We start from the raw sequence: 19171 nt of genomic DNA on the forward strand, positions 1-19171 counted from the left end.
AGAGCAAGAATGGTAAATTAAAGAAACTGGACTGTGCCAACTGGATATGACAAAGAACTTATGATGAATAGTGTGTTAATTAAGTTGTGTTATTAATGGTGGGGAATGCAGGAGCTTCCTTTTCAGTCCCTAGTTACCAATAACTGTCTTACCTAGGGCAGGTACTTCATGAGTAGATACAAAGCTCCCTTTATATCACTCCATCATACACTGGCAAGTACAATATTGGTTAGTTATAAATTAAAGCTCTTCTTCCGCTAAGCAATCCTATTGCAGGGACAACCCACTCTAAATACCAAGCAACTTCTATACTTTCTCAGTATACACTCCTAAGGGAGGTCCGACAGAGGTTAAAAATAGAGGAAATATCTACTATATTTTTTTTTATCAAAGACTCCTGAAGTTGATATAGCATGGATTAGATATGAAATCTCTCTCTCTACACTATCCCATGATAACTCCGAGGATTAGCATAGGTTAGATACAGGATAAAGTTCCATCTACCCTTTGTGCACATCCAGGATACAGATACCATAAGTTATCTGGGCACAGGAGTACATTCAGCCAGAGACTCATTCCACCGAGATGCAACACAGAGCGTCATAGGAAATCATTCCTGCCTGTGGCCATCAAACTTTACAACTCCTCCCTTGGAGGGTCAGACACCCTGAGCCAATAGGCTGGTCCTGGACTTATTTCCTGGCATAATTTACATATTACTATTTAACTATTTATGGTTTTATTACTATTTATTATTTATGGTGCAACTGTAACAAAAACCAATTTCCCCAGGGATCAATAAAGTATGACTATGACTATGACTAAGTCAGCACCAAGAAAGAGGAGCAGGAGACCCATATGAGGCTTGATCCTGCTGTACCATTTCAGAAGACCATGGCTGAACTCTAATTTGCCATGGAACATATTCAGATCCCTTAGGACCAGGAATTTCAATGGGTTAAAATAAAACATTCTTCTGGTCCTGCCCTATATGGCTGATCTCTAATCTTGGAGTTATGTCCCTTAGTTCTAAACTCCCCAACCTTCATAGGATCTACACTACATCTCAAACTCCATTAGCATGTGAGATCTCTTTTCATCTAAACTCAGAGAACCTAATTTATTGAATTCTATCACAGGAATCAGTCTAGGGAGCCTTCGTTTGACAATCTCTAGAAGATTGTCACTAGGTGACAAGATATGGGGTGGAAATTGGATAGTACTAGAATATGTACACTGAGATTGCAGAACATAATTGAGAGAGATGCTGTAATCATCTGAAGCTAACTCAAGCCGGTTTTTTTTCTTAAATAAGAGATAAGAGTGGAATTTGGGAGGTTGGAGGAAGCCATGGTAGAGTGTGGACAAGAACAGGAATTCTGGTTTTATGATGATCTGCCACAATCATAGATGAGATGGAGACAAGGAGAAATATCTTCTACATGTATGGGTCCAAGATGCTTTTAGGTTCAAATTGAAATAGAATTGAAAGGGAATCAAAACACTATGTAGATCCATTAAATAGAAATTCCTTTACTTCAATAATGTTGATTCTGACTAATGATTTTGTGCATTACCAACTGCTCCATTCATAGTATTGACTAGTGGTTAATTTGTTAATTATTCCCTAGTTAGCCCCATCCTTTCTGGAACAGTAGAACTATATTCGTTAATTTTCATTCGAAACAGATCACATAGAATTTGAGGAATTCTGAAGAATTAATTCAAGGTACCTTTGCATTCATCTTCATGCGCAGGGTATTATTTTTCCAGATTTTTTTGTTAATGTTAATTTCTTCAAATTCATCACTCTCATTACTTTAGAGATTAGATGAAAAGAGATCCTGAATTTCCCACACTTTCATGTACGTATATAATACTTAGTATACCTTAATATACTTAAAACACTTAATATACTTTTACTGTTTCCATGTTCCTCATTAAATGTTCTTTTGTTCCTGCTCTCTGAGGGGTCCAGGTTTATCTGTGGTATTTTCTTTCTTTTTAGGTTTCTGGCTAGCTTGTTATTGTGTTCCGTTTTCTTTCATTTTCAAAATGCTCCCACTTCTAACCAATCTTTTATTAACATTGTTCATCCCTTTCTTTAAATGGAATACATTAATGACATTTCATTAATATGACAATAATAATGGGTAATATAATAATGATAATAATTAGTAATATCTATACAACTGCTATCATCCCAAAGACACTACACAATAGCATTAAACAATTAGGCCTGTTCACGGTGTTCACAAATGTTCAGAGTGTCCTGAACCAGCCAACCAGAACACGATATCTAATCAATAACCACTTGGACCCTAGAGGAGTGTATAAACCAGCATTCTGAGGGGACAACATCTTCATCTGCGCACTGATGAAGGCTTCTCGATTGGAGCCGAAATGTTTGCAAACATTTTGCCAAGTTCAGAGAGCAACCAGACTTCCACAACTAGGGCTCCCCTGCAATATCTACGTAAATCTTCAGAAAGCCACAATACTAAACAACACCAGAACAATAAATGAACTCTTCTCAGGCTTCCTGCCAGGTACAGTTATCGACTATAACCGACATTTTGATGACAAATTCTGCCATCTTCTTCAGGGACAGTGCCTGGGCATGTCTAGTCCAGAGGTACTTAGACAGGCCCAGGCAACTTCCCTGAAGAAGATGGCGGAGTTTGTCACCAAAACATCGGTTACAATCAGGAGGTGATGAGGGGTCTCGGCCCAAGCATCTTGTCCATAGGTGCTCCCTGGCCTGCTGAGTCACTCCAGCATGGTGTGTGTGTGTGTGTGTGTGTGTGTGTATATGTATATATTGCTTAAATTATGCACAATGCAAGTTCCCTTCCACAGTCTGCAGACTTGAGAAAGAGTCCACTTGCAGTTCTAGAATACTAAGAGTGAGATGCAACAGTGGTTGGGAGAAGTTTACATGCTAAGCTGTGATTGCTCTGTCATCAGATAAGTATGTAGGTCTTCAGTGAAGGTGGTCTCTATACTTGGTGTTCTCCGTGGCTGCCCACAAAAGATTTGAAAATTCAGTCAGTCCTGTGCTAGATCTCATATTTGCATATGTTCCTGGCCAACAAGATGGTTTGCAGACTTCCAATCGAGAGCGTGCTTGTATTTTTGGGGACTTAATAAGCCTCATGTCCACTGATAAACAATGGAACATAAACCATAATGTAGGCTTCGCAATTACAAATGGATTAACTTTAACTTTCAGCTCATATAACGAAGCTGAAAGGGTGGCAATCTCTGGATTGTTGCCTGTGCCATGCACCATTGAGGGTAAGAGTAGAATAATTTGGCAGAAGAATGCGTGGCTGCAGGGTTTTAGGTTTCTGGGTCATTGTGATCTTTTCTGGGGAAGGTACAAAAAGGATGGGTTACACCTGAATCTGAGCCGGAACCAATATCCTTGCAGGTAGGTTTGCTAGGTCTGTTGGGGAGGGTTTAAACTAATGTGGTAGGGGGATGGGAACCGGAGTGCTCGGGCTGAGGGTGGGGCGGTTGGTGTACAAGTAGATGCAGTGTGTAGCGAGACTGTGACAATAGACAGGCGGATGATAGGGCAAAATTGCAGTCAGTGGAATGAGGTGAAATGTAACATGGGGGCAAAATCAAGAAGGTTGATGAATACAGGACTAAAGGCGTTACGTTCGAATGCACTTAGCATACGGAATAAGGTAGATGGTTTTGTAGCACAGTTAGAGGTTGGCTGGTATGATGTTACGGGCACTTCTGAGTCGCGGCTGAAAGGAGATCATAGTTGGGAGCTTAATATCCAAGGATACACACTGTGTCGAAAGGACAGGCAGGTAGACAGAGGGAGTGGGATAACTGTTGGTAAAAAAAAATGAACTCAAATCCTTAGAAAGAGGTGACATATCGTCAGAAGATGTAGAGTCCTTGGGGATAGAGTTAAGAAACTGCAAGGGTGAAATGATCCTGATGGGAGTTATATATAAAGAGTAAAGTGTATATAAAGAGTAAAAGAGAGGTGAGAGTGGATATTGGACTGCTGGAAAATTACACTGGAGAGGTAGTATTTTGTGTCCATCTACACTGTGGAAGAAACTAGCAGTATGCCACAATTTTCAGAGTGTCAGGGGGCAGAAGTGAGTGCAGTTGCTATCGCTAAGGAGAAGGTGCCTGGGAATCTGAAAGGTCTGAAGGTAAGTAAACCACCGGGATTAGATGGACTACACTCCAGGGTTCTGAAAGAGGTAGCTGAAGAGATTGTGGAGGGATCAGTAATGATCTTTCAAGAATCATTAGATTCTGGAATGGTCCTGGAGGAGTGGAAAATTGCACCTGCAGCACCAGTGGGCCCAACACCTTTGACCACTGCTACACTACCATCAAGAATGTCTCCACTCTTTAAAAGGGGAGGGAGGTGGAAGAAAGGAAATTATAGGCTAGTTAGTTTGTCTTCAATGGTTGGGAAGATGTTGCAGTCCATTATTAAGGACAAGGTTTCAGGGTACTTGGAGGCACATAATGAAGTAGGCCAAAGTCAGTATGTTTTCCTCAAGGGAAAATCTTGCATGACAAGTCAGCTGGAATTCATTAAGGAACTAACAAGCAGAATAGACTAAAGAGAGTCAGGAGATATTGTGTACTTGGATTTTCAGAAGGCCTTTGAAAAGATGCTGCACATGAGGCTGCTTAACAAGAGAAGAGTCCATGGTATTTCAGAAGGGGTACTAGCATTGATAGAAGATTGCCTGACTGGCAGGAGGCAAAGGGTGGGAATAAAGGGGGCCTCTTCTGATTGGTTGCCAGTGATGAGTGGTGTCCCACAGGGATCAGTGTTCAGACCAGTTCTTTTCACATTATATCATATTTCAATGATTTTGACAATGGAATTCATGGCTTTGTGACCAAGTTTGTAGCTGATACGATGATAGGTAGTGAGGCAGATAGTGTTGAGGAAGCAGCTGTTATGATTCGTAACTCCAAAGCATAAAACTAATTGAAACCAAACATGGAACCAGGGTGTACATGTTAGTTTCGTTTTTACTTTAAGCAAGGTGTGCACATATGATGTGGTGGCACGATGAAGTATGCTATTCAGGTACATTTCCATATACAGTAACTTGTAATGAATTATTTAAATGAAAAAGAATGTTTAATCAAATAATATATTTACAAGATTACTCAAATATTAAATACACAACACTCCTCCCTGCTTAGCTATAAACTCCAACTCAATATAGAATGCAGGTGAGAATTGTGGTTGTGAAACAATCTCAGTTTCTGGGCCTTCTCCATGGTGGTTGTAGGAGTTGACTCTGGGACTGCAAAAGGTGGTTCTGACAGCTCTGAGCACCTTTCTTCTCTAACAATTGACTCCACTCTCCTCATAGTTTGATGTGTCGTCTCCAGAAGACATCAGGCACAACTTCCACTGTGTAGGAGAGTGGCCCAGTTGCCCACTTTTGGTCACCCCTGTGGTCCCTCACTGGGACTGCTTGTCCAGGAGTGGAACATCAGACCTCTCTGTTTGAAGAGCCCTCAATTTGACTCAGCTGTTTATCCTGCGATTGGGTTTGAGGAGATCCAAGCATGAACGCTAGGGGACGACCCGGGAACAGCATAGCTGGTGAGTAGTTGGTTGTGGAGTGTGTTGCATTGCAGTGTGCAAGGAGGAAATTGGTGAGCTTCTGATTCAGTGTCAGTGAATTGTGTTCTGATGACAAACCTTTCCGCCAAGCCATTTGCAGCTGCATGCTATGGTGCAGATGTAATAATGTATGTCTTATCCCATTCATTTTGAGGAATGACTGAAACGTTTTGGCAACAAACTGTGGTCCATTGTCACAGACTAAGTTTTCTGGAACACCTGTCCTTGAGAAGAGGATTCTCAACACCTTAACTAAGTGTCAGGCTGTAGTGCAGGTCGTTGGGAACGCTTCTGGCCTCTTTGTAGCTGCATCCACTTCTACCAAGAAATTTGTTCCCATGAATGGTCTGGCAAAATCCACATCAATCCTCTGCCAGGGCATTGCAGGCCATTCCCTGGGATGGAGAGGCGCCTGCTCTTGGCATCTTCTGGATGTGTTGGCATCCTGAACCGTGCATGGCAAGCTGCCTGGTCTGCTGGTCTCTCCTAGGTCACCAGACAAAGCTTTGAGCCAACGCTTTCATTTTCATCACACCGAGATCACCAGCATGTAGAACACTTCAACTCTCCACTTGGATAGTACAACAGTACTCAATCCTCACGTAAGGCAAACCCCATCCAGGGCGAGTTCATCCCAGTGCCGGTAAAAATGAGTGGCCATATAGACCTGAGGTAGCGTGGGCTCTTTTCTAGCTTTCCTTTAGATTATCTCTGTCATAAAAGGGAGACTTTTGATTTGTATTAGGTTAAAAACATCAAAAGGAATGTCCTCTTTTGTAAATTTTTCAGTTGTTTCCTTTTCCAAGGGCAAGTGGGACAATTCATCAGCATTTCCATGATTAGTTGAATTTGATCTTGTTCTCCAAGAAGCAGGAGCCCGTCCCTGCATTTGTGCTGCTGCTGTCAGTGGCAAGATATATTGACAAGATTGCTCAAATATTAAATACACAGCATTCCTTCTCTAGACTGAAAATGGACACTGTTGGTTGATGGTCAGTAATGAGGTTAATCTGTCTCCCATACTATTTGAAATGTTTTACACCCCAAACCAGACTCAAGGCCTCTCTGTCAACCTGTGTGCAATTTTTCTTTGCAGCAGTAAGGGCACGTGATGCAAGGGCTGATTGTTCACTTCTATCATTCGTGGCATGTGATGTGACTGCACCTATACCACAAGGCGAGGCATCACAGGCAAGCTTCACCGGACGATGTGGATCATAATGTGTGAGTATAGTCTGAGTCACCATTTCTTTTACCTTCTGGAAAGCAACCTCACACTGATTTGACAATTGTCATTTCTTCCCGATCTCAAGTAATGAGTTCAAGGGGTGGAGCACAGTAGCCAGGTTGGGAAGGAACCTGTTATATAGTAATTGACAAACCATACAAAGGACAACATAAAAAGACAGCACTGGGCAAACCTGCGGCAACTGGACCATAGCTTTCTTCCAGAATGAAGATGCAGATACTACTCCAAAAATAAGCCTATTATAGTGATAATGTCTTGTATGAGTGTTTATGATAAAAAGTACTTTTGACCCTTCTTCCATCTCCATCTCTAGATAGGTCTCAGAGAAGTCCACTTTTCATAAGTTTTCCCCCAAGAAAGGTCTGCAAAGATATCCTCTATCCTGGCAGAGGGTATTGATCTACTTTCAGTACAGGGTTGATGGTGACCTTAAAATTCCAGATCCTGATGGACACATTCTTTTTGGCTACTGGGACACTGGCATTGCCCATTGGCTCCACTCAATCTTAGAAAGAATTCTTTCAGCCTCCATGCAATCTAACTCACTGGCTATTTTATCTTGGTTAGTATAAGGAACCGGATGGGCTTTGTTAAACTTGGGTTTGGCATTTTTATTTAACACTATTTTACTCCCGATATGTTTGAGTTTTCCAGTGTCATCCTTGAACACTGCTGAGGTATCGTCCGATAGCTTTCTTACATCACTTTAGGTTGACTCAATCGCAGGGGACGTGGCTGGATCTTGTCACTACTGTTAAGTTTTGTAACTCCAAAACATAAAACTAATTGAAAGGAAACATGGTGCTGGGAATTTGTGACTCAGTTTTGTTTTTACTTTCACTGAGGCATGTGCATATGCCGTGGTGGTGTGATGACGTATGCCATTCACATACTTTTACATATAACCCACAATGAAATATTTAAATGAATAAGAAAGGTTAATCAAACAACATATTTACAATATTACTCAGATATTACTGAAATATTAAATACACCAGTGCAGCCAGTCTACAGAAGGACTTAGACAAATTGGGAGAATGGGCAAAGAAGTGGCAGGTGGAATATAGTGCAGGTAAGTGTATGGTAAGGCACTTTGGTAGAAGGAATAAAGGCATAGACTGTTTTCTAGATGGGGAGAAATTTCAAAAATCGGAAGTTCAAAGCAACTTGGGAGTCTCAGGCAGGATTCCCTAAAGGATTCGCTAAGCTTCTCTGCTCCATCTGTCAGAAAAAGCTGGACCTCCCTGTGGCCGCCCATTCAGTTCCACTTTTCCTTTCCCATTCGACATGTCAGCCCATGGCTTCTTGTACTGCCGCGATGAGGCCTCACTCAGGTTGGAGGAGATACACCTGGTATTCCATCTGCGTAGCCTCCAACCTGATGGCATGAACATCGATTTCTCAATCTTCCAGTGATTGCCCCCACGTTCATCATTCCCCATTCCTGTTTCTCACTCTATCTTATCTCCTTACTTGCTCATCACCTCCCTCTCCCTTCCCCCTTCCCTTTCTTCCATTGTCTTCTAACCTTTCCTGTCTTTTTCCGCTTCCTCCAGCCCTTTATCTCTTTTACCAATCAACTTCCCAGCTCTTAACTTCACCCTTCCCAGTTTCACCTATCACCTATCAGCTACCACCTTGTACTTCTTCCTCCCTCTCCCCACCTGCTTACTCTGACTTCTCCCTTCCCAGTCCTGATGAAGGGTCTCGGCCTGAAATGTCAACAGTTCACTCTTGTCCATAGATGCCGCCTGGCCTGCTGAATTCCTCCAGCATTTTGTGTGTGTTGCTTTGGATCTCCAGCATCTGCAGATTTTCTCCTGTTTGGGTTTCCCTAAAGGAGAACCTGCAGGTTAAGTTGATGGTGCCAAAGACAAATACAATGTTAGCATTCATTTTGAGAGGACTAGAATATAAAAGCAAGGATGTAATACTGGGCTTTCTAAGGCATTGGTCAGACCAGACTTGGTGTATTGTGAGCAGGTTTCAGGCTCCTTATCTAAGAAAAGCTGTGATAGCATTGAAGAGGGTCAAGGAATGAAAGGGTTAATGTATGAGGAACGTTTGACGGCTCTGGGCCTGTACTCACTGGAGCTTAGAAGAATGATAAAAGGCCTAGATAGTGTGGATGTGGGGAGGATGTTTCCTCTAGTGGGGGAGTGTAGGACAAGAGTGCACAGCCTCAGAATAGAGGAATGTCCATTTAGAACGGAGATGAAATTTCTTTAGCCAGAGGGCAGTGAATCTGAGGAATTCATTGCCACAGGTGACTCTGGAGGTCAAGTCATTACGTACATTTAAAGCAGGGGTTGATAGGTCTTGCTTAGTCAGGACATCAAAGGTTATGGAGAAAAGGCAGGAGAATGGGATTGAGAGATAACTGCCAAAGCAGATCGATCGACTGAATGGCCTAATTCTGCTCCTATGTCTTATGGTCTCACCCAGTTTCAGAATGTGAAGGAATCTCCTGCCAAACAGTTCTAAAATGCATTTCTCTCAGATTGCATTCCTGAGATATTTTTGTAATAATTTTTGCAAGTTATGGTGATGAATTGTTTTGACCTCAATTTAATATCTAACATCTCCCCTTGCTCCCTCTCCTCATATGCTGAGTTTATTGACTCCAGGCTTCTTCGGTTGACCGGTCCAATAACATAAGAGTGGAAAAGCAGTATATTTTTAACATATTTTCTTGTTAGATGTTTGGAACTGCAGATAATGTGATACAGCAAAATCCAATGAGGTCAAGAAAAAGAAATAAAAAACAATCTGAGGGATATTGGGTGCTTACTTACCACTTTGGTTTAGGTATGTTCCAGAGGGACAATCTTCACAGCTGAAGCAGCAAGGAAAAACCCCTCTTGGGACTTTCTTCTGCCCTAGTTCACAGTTTGCTGAACAATTAGAAAACGGGACCTGTTGGATAAAGAACACAAGATCTCGTTATAAGCTCTGCAAGGGGACCTAGTTAATATCCTTAGGGATGAATTATATTGTGGGGTGTGGTGGGATGGGATGGGAAAGACGGATTAGCTGCTATGTTTGATCATTGTAACTCAGCAGAACAACTGTTTGGAAAATAAAGCAAAAACTTTGCATTTTTTTGTGGAATTGCCATGTACCTCCACAAAACAATTCAGAAATTCACTCGCAATAGATTTCTCCCCACAGCTTCTTGTTTTAGTGTCACGGTATTGTTTGCTGAGAGCTGTGAATCCCCTGGCATTCCCTCACACCAACAACACACATCAAAGTTGCTGGTGAACGCAGCAGGCCAGGCAGCATCTCTAGGAAGAGGTACAGTCGACGTTTTGGGTCGAGACCCTTCTTCAGGACTAACTGAAGGAAGAGCTAGAAAGAGATTTGAAAGTGGGAGGGGGAGGGGGAGATCCAAAATGATAGGAGAAGATAGGAGGGGGAGGGATGGAGAAGACAGGTCCAAAATGATAGGAGAAGACAGGTCCCTCATACCATTAGTTTTCATTATCCAATCTAAAAATAACTGGGAACTCTGAGCTACTTCCCACTGAAAATATGAAAGAGTTGTTGCCTAGAAATTGAATGGCAATGATTTAGATGCATTTAGGTGTCATGCACGGTGGGCAAATAAAGCATTGTTGGGCGCTCACATCGCAAAATTCAAAAATGTGTTTTGCCCAAGTCTTCATGTGTTACTGATTTGACTTTATTCATGGAACAATTTTTCAGATGACTCCAGATGCAGATTGCAATTAGATTTGTAAGGGATAGAGGCTTGTGAAGCGGCTGAGGCTGGCGAATGATAGGAGAACAATCAGAAGGGCAGGAGTCAGCTCGGACTTCGGGTGAAGAGTGAAAGAAGAGAAAAGTCGCATTTAAGTGCTGAGGATAGATAGATTAGATGAGGAAGGGACAGAGCAAAAGTCAGTGTGCGAGGCTGGGGTGAAGAGAGGAAATGGTAGGACATGGGGTGAAGTTAAGTCAGCCAGTAGTGTAGTAGCATCCGCACTGGGCTTCGAGGCAAGTGGTCCTGGGTTCGAATCTGGCCAGCACCTTGCACACTTTCCATCTGTGCTAGGTTGAGCGTCGGGCTGGCAACTCGGTCTCATAAAAAAACAAATGCTAAAGAAGCGGCAAGGTTTCCACCCATTGCGCCACAAGGCGTGGAGAGGACTATCATGGGGTGAAGTTAAGCTGTGTAGGGTGGCACGTTACTCCAGCGAAACACTTAACAGAAGATCAGGATTCAATTCCCACTGTTGTCTGTAAAGAGCTTGTGTGTTCTCCCCATGACTGTGTGGGTTTCTTCCGGGTGCTCCAGTTTCCTCCCATATTCCAAAGCTGTTCGGGATTAGTAAGTTGTGGGCATGCTATGTTGGCACTGGAAGCATAGCAACACTTGTGAGCTGTTCCCAGCACACCCTTGGACTGTGTTGGGTCATTAATGGAAACAACACATTTCATAGTGTGCCTCAAGGTATATGTGACATATAAAGCTGATCTTTTATCTTGTGATGTGAGACGCGACCAGCAATGGCTGTGGTTGGGCTGCCAAGTTGGACCATTGTATTGGTAAGAATATTACTCAAAATGGACCAAGCTGAGTTGTGTTCCCAGCATCAGACTCCCCAGCCTAGGTTTTGTTCAGATAGGTCTCTATAAACAATGACAAAAAAGGCTATACAATTTGCCCACCGTGCACTACCCCTAAATGTATCTATATGGTTGTATCTAAATGTAGCTAAATATATCTAAAAGGATATATCTCAATGTACCTAAATGATATCTAAGTGTATCTAAATGGGTGCCATTCAATTTCTAGACCACAACTTTTTTATATTCTTGGTGGGAAGTAGCTCAGACAGGTAGTCACTTTTTAGACTGGGTAATAAAAACTATTCAGGCCTACTTCTGTATGATTTATATATTTGGATTTCTGAATACCAATTGATTCATTGTAATGGAAAATCAATCCTGGAAATCTGAAACAAAAATCACTAAACACTGGAAACATTCAGCTGATCCTGGCAGCATTTGTAGAAAGAGAAATAAAAATGTTCCCTCTGTTCTATTCATCTTTCCTCTACCTTTCAGCAGCTTAAAACTAATTTTTTTGCTTGTTTTCCCAGTTCTGTTGAAGGGCTGTCAGCCTGAAATGTTAACTTCCTTTCTCTTTCAAAGATGTTGCTTGCTTGCCGACTGTTTCCAGCATTTTCTGTTTTTCATATTGTAGTTCCTGCTTCTCTGTTCTTTAAATGGACTGTGTTTTCTGATAAATTGATCTTTGCTACACAATAAATAATTTTCTGTGAGTCATACACCCTAGGGTTTGATATAGTGTACTAAAACCTTCAGGATTGCTTACTGGCGAGGCAATGCTTTCAAAGTCTTATCACTTGTTATATGGGAAAGTACAGCAGCACATTTTCAAAGAGCAATGCTGGAAAACCTTTGGGAGGTACATGATCTGATCATCTGTTATAATGCTTTTGGCTAAAGGATGTAGTAACTCCATTGCACTTCTCTCAAAGGCACCCAAAGACTCACCAGAGAGGGCAGACAGCTCCTCACCTTAAGATCTTATTCTAAAGGTAATATCTCCAACCGTCTAGAATTCCCTCAGTGTAATACCATGTTGTAAGTCTGAATTATATACTCAATTTCTTGAACGTTAGCTGGAATCCCTACTGACTCAGAGGTAATAATGCTACTTAAGAGCCAACGTTAATGCCTGGATTCGTGCATCTTATTAATATACAAGTGCAAGCCTTTTTGACAAGCAAAAGAATGAATTTTTAACTGAATTCTCACCAAGTTATCTTCCCAATTCCAGTGGATCAAGGATGGATCGATGCTGATCTTTCTAGCAGATGGTATGTATGAACCAACAGACTTAAAGCGGACTCCAGCTCTCGTCCATTCCCATGAAACAATGTCATAGCCAGTTGGTGGGTCTCCATTCTCATCAAAGTAGAGAGTGTAATCTTGAAGCTTAAATTTCACTGTCTTCAATCTGCTGAGCAACTGACAGACAAGTTTTAAACTGACTGAATGCAAGTAGATGACATCAAAATTGGACTTGGGAAGTTTAACCAAGATGATTGAAATGGCGGAGTGGACTTGATGGGCTGAATGGCCTCATTCTGCTCCTATGTCTTATGATTGATATTGTTTGTAATTATGCTCTCTTCATTACTAGAACTGTAAACGTCATCTCTTTTTGGTTCATATTATTTATTTCTTCTTGCCCAGTTTTACTTACCCAGTACCTGGTATTGTTTTCTGTCTTGGTTTCTTTCTTGGGTTCTTTCTCTTTATGCTAAATTAGTTGCTGAAGGCTAAGGATTTGGAAGTTAAGTTTATTCGTTAGGATAAGGTTTTCAGGATAGATTAAGGCAATATCTGAGGTTTGGTGATTTCTTTTTAAAAGCAGGATCTTACCTACCACTGGGACAATTTTTAATCCAGTTGGCTACCTCATGCTGGATTCCACATAATCACATTTTCAGGACTAGCCTACCATGCAGGGACTGATCGAAGGCTTGGCCAAAGTACCACTCGTGACATGGAATTTATAGCTGAGGCTGTTCCCATACACCAGCTTCCTTTGTCCCTCTGTGTAATGAGAGTTCCTGTTTTGGTGGATGCTTCTGAAGAAGATTGGGTGTATTGTTTCAGTGTATTTTGCAGGTGGTACCTATCATAGCCAGAGAGAATAATTTGCAGGTGGTACCTATCATAGCCAGAGAGAACAAATTAACTATTCAGGGTGTTGGATGGGGTATAAATATAAATGCTATTGACTGGAGGCAGGGAAAGATCGTCAAAATGAGATACAAACCTAATGGACTCATCCTTAACAATCTACCTACTGTCAATACATGACTGTTTTGCTAGACGGGACACTGCCCAACTCCCATCCATATTTATGATACTCCAATGTCTTTCTTTGGTTTTTTTTGGTGCGTGCCTGCGTGCGTGTGAGTCTGTGCGTGTGCGTCTGCGAGTCCGTGCGTGCGTCCGTGATGGTGTCTTTTTCATGGCTTTTACAAGGCGCGGAGCGAGAGAGAGAGACTGTGTGGGTGCCACTCCTCACACAGACATTTTCGCAGTATTTTCCCTTTATTTTACAAGGTCGAGTTGCGATCTCGACACTCAACCCAGCACGGATGGAAAGCGTACTCGGGAGCAGACCCGACTAGTCTCGAACCTGAGAACCTCCGCTCTCTGGTCCGGCGCCGATGTCGTTGCACCACCAGCCGGCCCCTCCAATGTCTTTCTAAAACAGACAGATTCATGACAGACCTGGGAGATCAGAACTGAGTGCCAACAAGGCACAATGGACTATGAGCAAAGGAACTGTGTTTCATCACAGCCTGGTAGGTCCTTTATTCTCCAATTCCATCAGACCAAGAGAGCAACCCTGCTTTAATAAAAAGTGTGAAAGAGCATTGCAGGATTAACATTGGTAAAACAGTGAAGCTACAACATATGACTCGACACATGCTATATAGTGACAGCAGCATGATATAGACTGACCCGCATACTCAGAAATAAAGGGCTAGAGGCTCCAAAGACCTGCCAGATCCAGGCATGACTGGTGAATGAAAAGAACACACAGAAATAAGAACAGGCACAGGCCTCATGACCTCCACCTCATCAAAGTTACTCCTCCATTCAATACAGTCATGGCTGATTGAAGCTAGTCCTCAACTCCATTTCTGTGCCAAACCCCTGTAATCCTCAATACCCTGACCTTTCAGAAATGAATCTACCTCCGCTTTAAACACTCCGAATAAGCTATCCTCTACGACTCTCTGGCTAGGAAATTCCAGAGATTCACTGCCATCGGCAAGAAAAATCATAGCCCTCTCTTAAAGAAACATTAAAATACTAGCTTCATTCTCTCGAGGTCCAACGCCTACCTTATTTCTCTAAAGGTCCCAAACCTACTCTTTTCACTTTCTTTGGATTTTTATATCCATAGCAACACATTGATATTACGCACAGGTTTTCACACAAAATCAATTTTCTCCCTCCTTCTGAGTTTTCTTTTGCTCCTGGATTCTTCAAATTTCCCAGACCTCTGACCTACCACCAGCCCTCACCACTCAATTTAACCTTATTCTTAACTTCCTTTGTTAACCACAGATTGTGCCTCTTTCTGACAGGGATAAATTCCTGCATAGTGTTACAGACCAGCCATTTGAATGCCTATGACTGTTCATCTCCTGACCCATTTTCTCACATATTTTCCTAGTGCACCTTAAACAATTCTGCCTTCATGCGATTATAATTCCCCATAGTTAAGTTGAAGAAGATCCCCCCAAAAAACTTTCAATGTGCAACCAAGAGGCTGTGGATTCCTGAATCTGGAGGAGCTGGGGGAACACAGCAACTCTCTGACTGCTGAGTTCCCCCAGCATCTTGTTTGTTGTTTCAATTTCTATCATATTGTAGTCACTATTTCCTAAGCGATCGTTAACCGCAAGATCTCTTATAAATCCTTCCTAATTACTAATGACCAGTCCCAAATAACCTGTTTTTGGATAGGTTCCATAACATATTGTTCAAAGAAAGGATCCCAGAATTACTCCACAAAAATGGTTTTTCTACAAAAACCTTGCAGGTTTGGTTCATCCAATCTAATAAGTAGATTAAAATTTCCCACGACAATTGCAGATCCTTTCAAACATATCTGAGGTATTTCTCCATTTGTGCTACACCAGGTCAAGAGGTCATATTTTGGGGGGCCTATAGACTTCTCCCAACCTTGTCTTCTTTCCTTTGCTATTTAAGATTTTAGTTCATACTCATATGCTTCGTCTATGCTTTCGACTGCTTTAATTTGCAACTGCTGCATCGTTCAAATAAAGGCAGAAGCTTTGAATTTTTTTACAGTGTTTGCTAATTCTGTGCCTCTACTTTTGATAACTTTTTCTGCCCCAGCTTTGCCTGTCCCCCTCACTATCCTATTCTTTTGATTTCCTCTAGATTTAGTAAACATCCTGCTCTTGGAAACCTGCCACCTCCTGTTTCGTTTGAAGCCGTCTCTACAACACAGCTGATGCAAATTGCCAGGATACCTGTCCCAGCAGAATTCAGGTGAAGCCCACTCTAACAGAGCAGCTCTCCCCTTCCCCAGTATTTGTGTCTGTGCCCCATAAATCAGAAACTATTTCCACCACACCGTGCTTTGAACAGTTCAGCTACCTCTCTAATCCCATTTACCCTTTGCCAATTTACACATGCTTCAGGTAATATTCCAAAGATTTATCACCCTCGTGGTTTTGCTTTTCAATTTTGCCCCAAGGTCTTCATTATTGCTGAGCAGGAACTTCCTTCCTTGACCTACCTATGAGGTTAGTCCTATGTGAACCACGGTAACTAGATCCCCACCATATCCCACACCATGTTCTTCTCCAGACCTGAACAGATATCATTAATCCTAGCATCAGCCAGGCATATAGCCTTTGGGACCCTCTGTCTTTGCAGCAGAGAACAATGTCTGTTTACCAATGCCATTTTCTATGACCATTATTCTCTTTTATTCTCCCATTTTAACAGCTCCCCGTAGCTTGGCGCCCTGAACTATTTTCACTTCCTCTCTACGGCCCCAACACTTGTCCAGACAGGGAGTGTGGACCTTGTATCTATAGGACAAAAGTAAGGGCTGAGTTTTCACTGGAACTACCCTTGGGATCCTTTTGCCTCTTTCTTCTGCAGTCACACTGTTCTGTCCCTGACCATTCACCAGTATAGAGGTAATTAATCTAAGTGGTGTCATTCCCCCTCCCTGTGTCAAAGTGCCTGGAGCTTGGACTCCAGCTCATCAACCCTAAGCTGAAGGTCCTCAAACGGCCAACACTTGCTGTAGATATGGTCACTGTTTCATTGTTTACCAAAATAGAGCCTATTAGGTCATATATGTTGCGACTGCAATGGATTGCTTGCCCTGCCACCTGTTTTATTAATTCCTTGAAACACTGGACCAATCAGAATAAGCAAACTGAAAATAAAAGATAAATACCCACTAGTCACCCACGTGGAGGCTCCCAGTAGGTGACTACTTGTCTGGGAGCACCTAGCTACAGTACTTAAAATTTGCACACCACAATTAACTTTGTCTCCAGCCAAGATATCTCAGCAACAGCCACAATACTGGCATCACTGTATCAGCTGAGTGATGGAAACCATTATCTACACTTCCATCAACTGGCACATTTCTCAACAATAACTTGATCGCTAATGCATAGCTTGGATTCCACCAGCTCTGGACTTCAGTGCGTCCTTGGTCTAAACAAGGACAGAGGTGCAGAACTCCAGTTTATTCAGATCCAGCTTTCCGCCCCTTCGAGCTGCGCCACCCAGCATCCCCTGGTTTAATCTTAGCCTGATCATGGGACAATTTACAGTGACCAATTAACCTACCAACTGGTATGTCTTTGGTTTGTGGGAGGAAACCAGAGCACCCGGAGGAAACCCATGTGGGTATGGAGAGAACGAACAAACTTTTAACAGGCAGTGGTCGGAACTGAACCCAGGTCACCAGTGCAGTAAAACATTGTGCTAACTACTCTACTGAGCCATTCCCTTCAGTTCACCCTTCATTTCAAATCAGTGTGGCATCAAGGAACTGAGTAGCGATCATGTCGATGGGAATTAAGGGGAAGACCTTTCTACTGGCGAATCATTTGTCATTTCCTGGCACAGAGGACTGCTGTAGTGGTTGCTCCAGAGCACTGCTGAGGATTCCCTCAGGACAGCGTTCAGTTCCAAATGACCTTTCATTGCTCCAGTGAAAGAATACGCTCTATTATGACAGAAGTGGGTCATTTGCTGATGATTGTATGATTTTCTTTTCCACACCCAACTCCTCAGATAATGTAATAATTAGCAATGCTGTGCAATACGAATGAGAGGCTTGGGTTCCCATGTGTCAAATAACACGCCTGCCACCAAAGTGCCTGATAACAGACATTTCCTCCATGTGAATGCCTAAAGCTCTCCCACTGAGAGTTAACAGTATTGAATTCACCACTGACCAGAGTTCTAAATGGAACAGAACTGTGACTACAAGCGCGTTAGAAACAGGGCATTCTGTCTGTCCGTATGATTCTTCTCCTGATACCCTGAAGCCTTTCCGCCATTTAGGAGGCACAAGTCAAGAGTGTGATGGAATGCTCTGTACTTGCTTGGAAGGGGGCAGGTCCAATAATATTCAGAAAGTTTAGTATCATTCAGGACAAAGCAGAGCACTTGAATAACACCAAACTTACCAACTTAAACATTCACCCTCTCCACGATCAATAAACCTGGCTTTGATTTATATCAATAAAAAATGTGAGATTGAGTGGAATAAAGAATAATAGTGATCGAGTACAGAATGAGAAATTGAGATTGAAGGATATGACAAGATTGGGCTGAATAATATAATGGGCAAATGACATTGAAGGAGAAAGAAAATAGGTGCGACTTAGGGAAGATTAAGAAGATTGAGAGCTAAATTAAGAAAATGGACAGTATTGAAGAGTGCGACGAGTAGTCAGGTTTCGTAGATAGAGTAAAGATATGTCAAATTTCTAAGAGCTTTGACCAAACTCTTGCTCTGTAGAGAGCATTCTGATTAGTTGCAACACAGCCCGGAATGGAGTCTGCAATGTACAAGATCACAAGAGGCTGCAGAAGGTTGTCTACTCAGTAGCTTCATTCCAAGAACAGTGCTCAGTGCTCCCCAACATCAAGGAAATCCTTTCTGAGGCACAATCATTAAGGAACCTTATCATATGGAACATGCCCTCTTTTCATTACTATTGCCGTGGATAAGGTACAGGATTCTGAAGACCCACACTCAGTGATTCAGGAATAGCTTCTTTATTGCCATCATTAGATTTCTGAATGGCCCACAAACCCATGAACACTACCCCCTTGCGACACACACAAAATGCTGGAGGAACCCAGCAGGCCAGGCAGCATCTATGGAAAAAAGTGCAGTCGACGTTTTGGGCCGAGACCCTTCGGCAGGACTGGAGAAAAAAAGGCTGCCTACCTTGATGAAGTTTAAATCTTCCTTTCGATGGGAGTTCAGTGAGCCCCTCTCTCACTGCTCCCCCTCTGTGATCCCCGCTGCTCTCTCTTTCCATAGATGCTGCCTGGCCTACTGAGTTCCTCCAGCATTTTGTGTGTGTGTGTGTGTGTGTTGCTTGGATTCCCAGCATCTGCCGATTTTCTCTTGTTTGTGATTTGAACACTACCTCCTCATTCCTTTTTTGTAACTGTTTATTTAATTTATATTTTATAGTAATTTT

At 42.3% G+C, this 19171-nt stretch overlaps 1 protein-coding gene across 1 annotated transcript in view; it reads right to left on the minus strand.

The window, feature by feature from the left end:
* The window catches only part of tas1r1 (taste receptor, type 1, member 1), a 28391-nt gene that overhangs the window by 1218 nt on the left and 8002 nt on the right, over positions 1-19171 (minus strand). Inside the window, exons 5-7 of the mRNA XM_072244762.1 lie at positions 14074-14142; positions 12675-12887; positions 9680-9800 (exon numbers count right to left, since the gene is read on the minus strand). Coding sequence (XP_072100863.1) covers positions 9680-9800; positions 12675-12887; positions 14074-14142 — 403 coding nt within the window. The remainder of the gene's footprint in view (positions 1-9679; positions 9801-12674; positions 12888-14073; positions 14143-19171) is intronic.

This window comes from Mobula birostris, chromosome 27 (assembly GCF_030028105.1).
Source record: "Mobula birostris isolate sMobBir1 chromosome 27, sMobBir1.hap1, whole genome shotgun sequence".
NCBI classification, from domain to species: Eukaryota; Metazoa; Chordata; class Chondrichthyes; order Myliobatiformes; family Myliobatidae; genus Mobula; species Mobula birostris.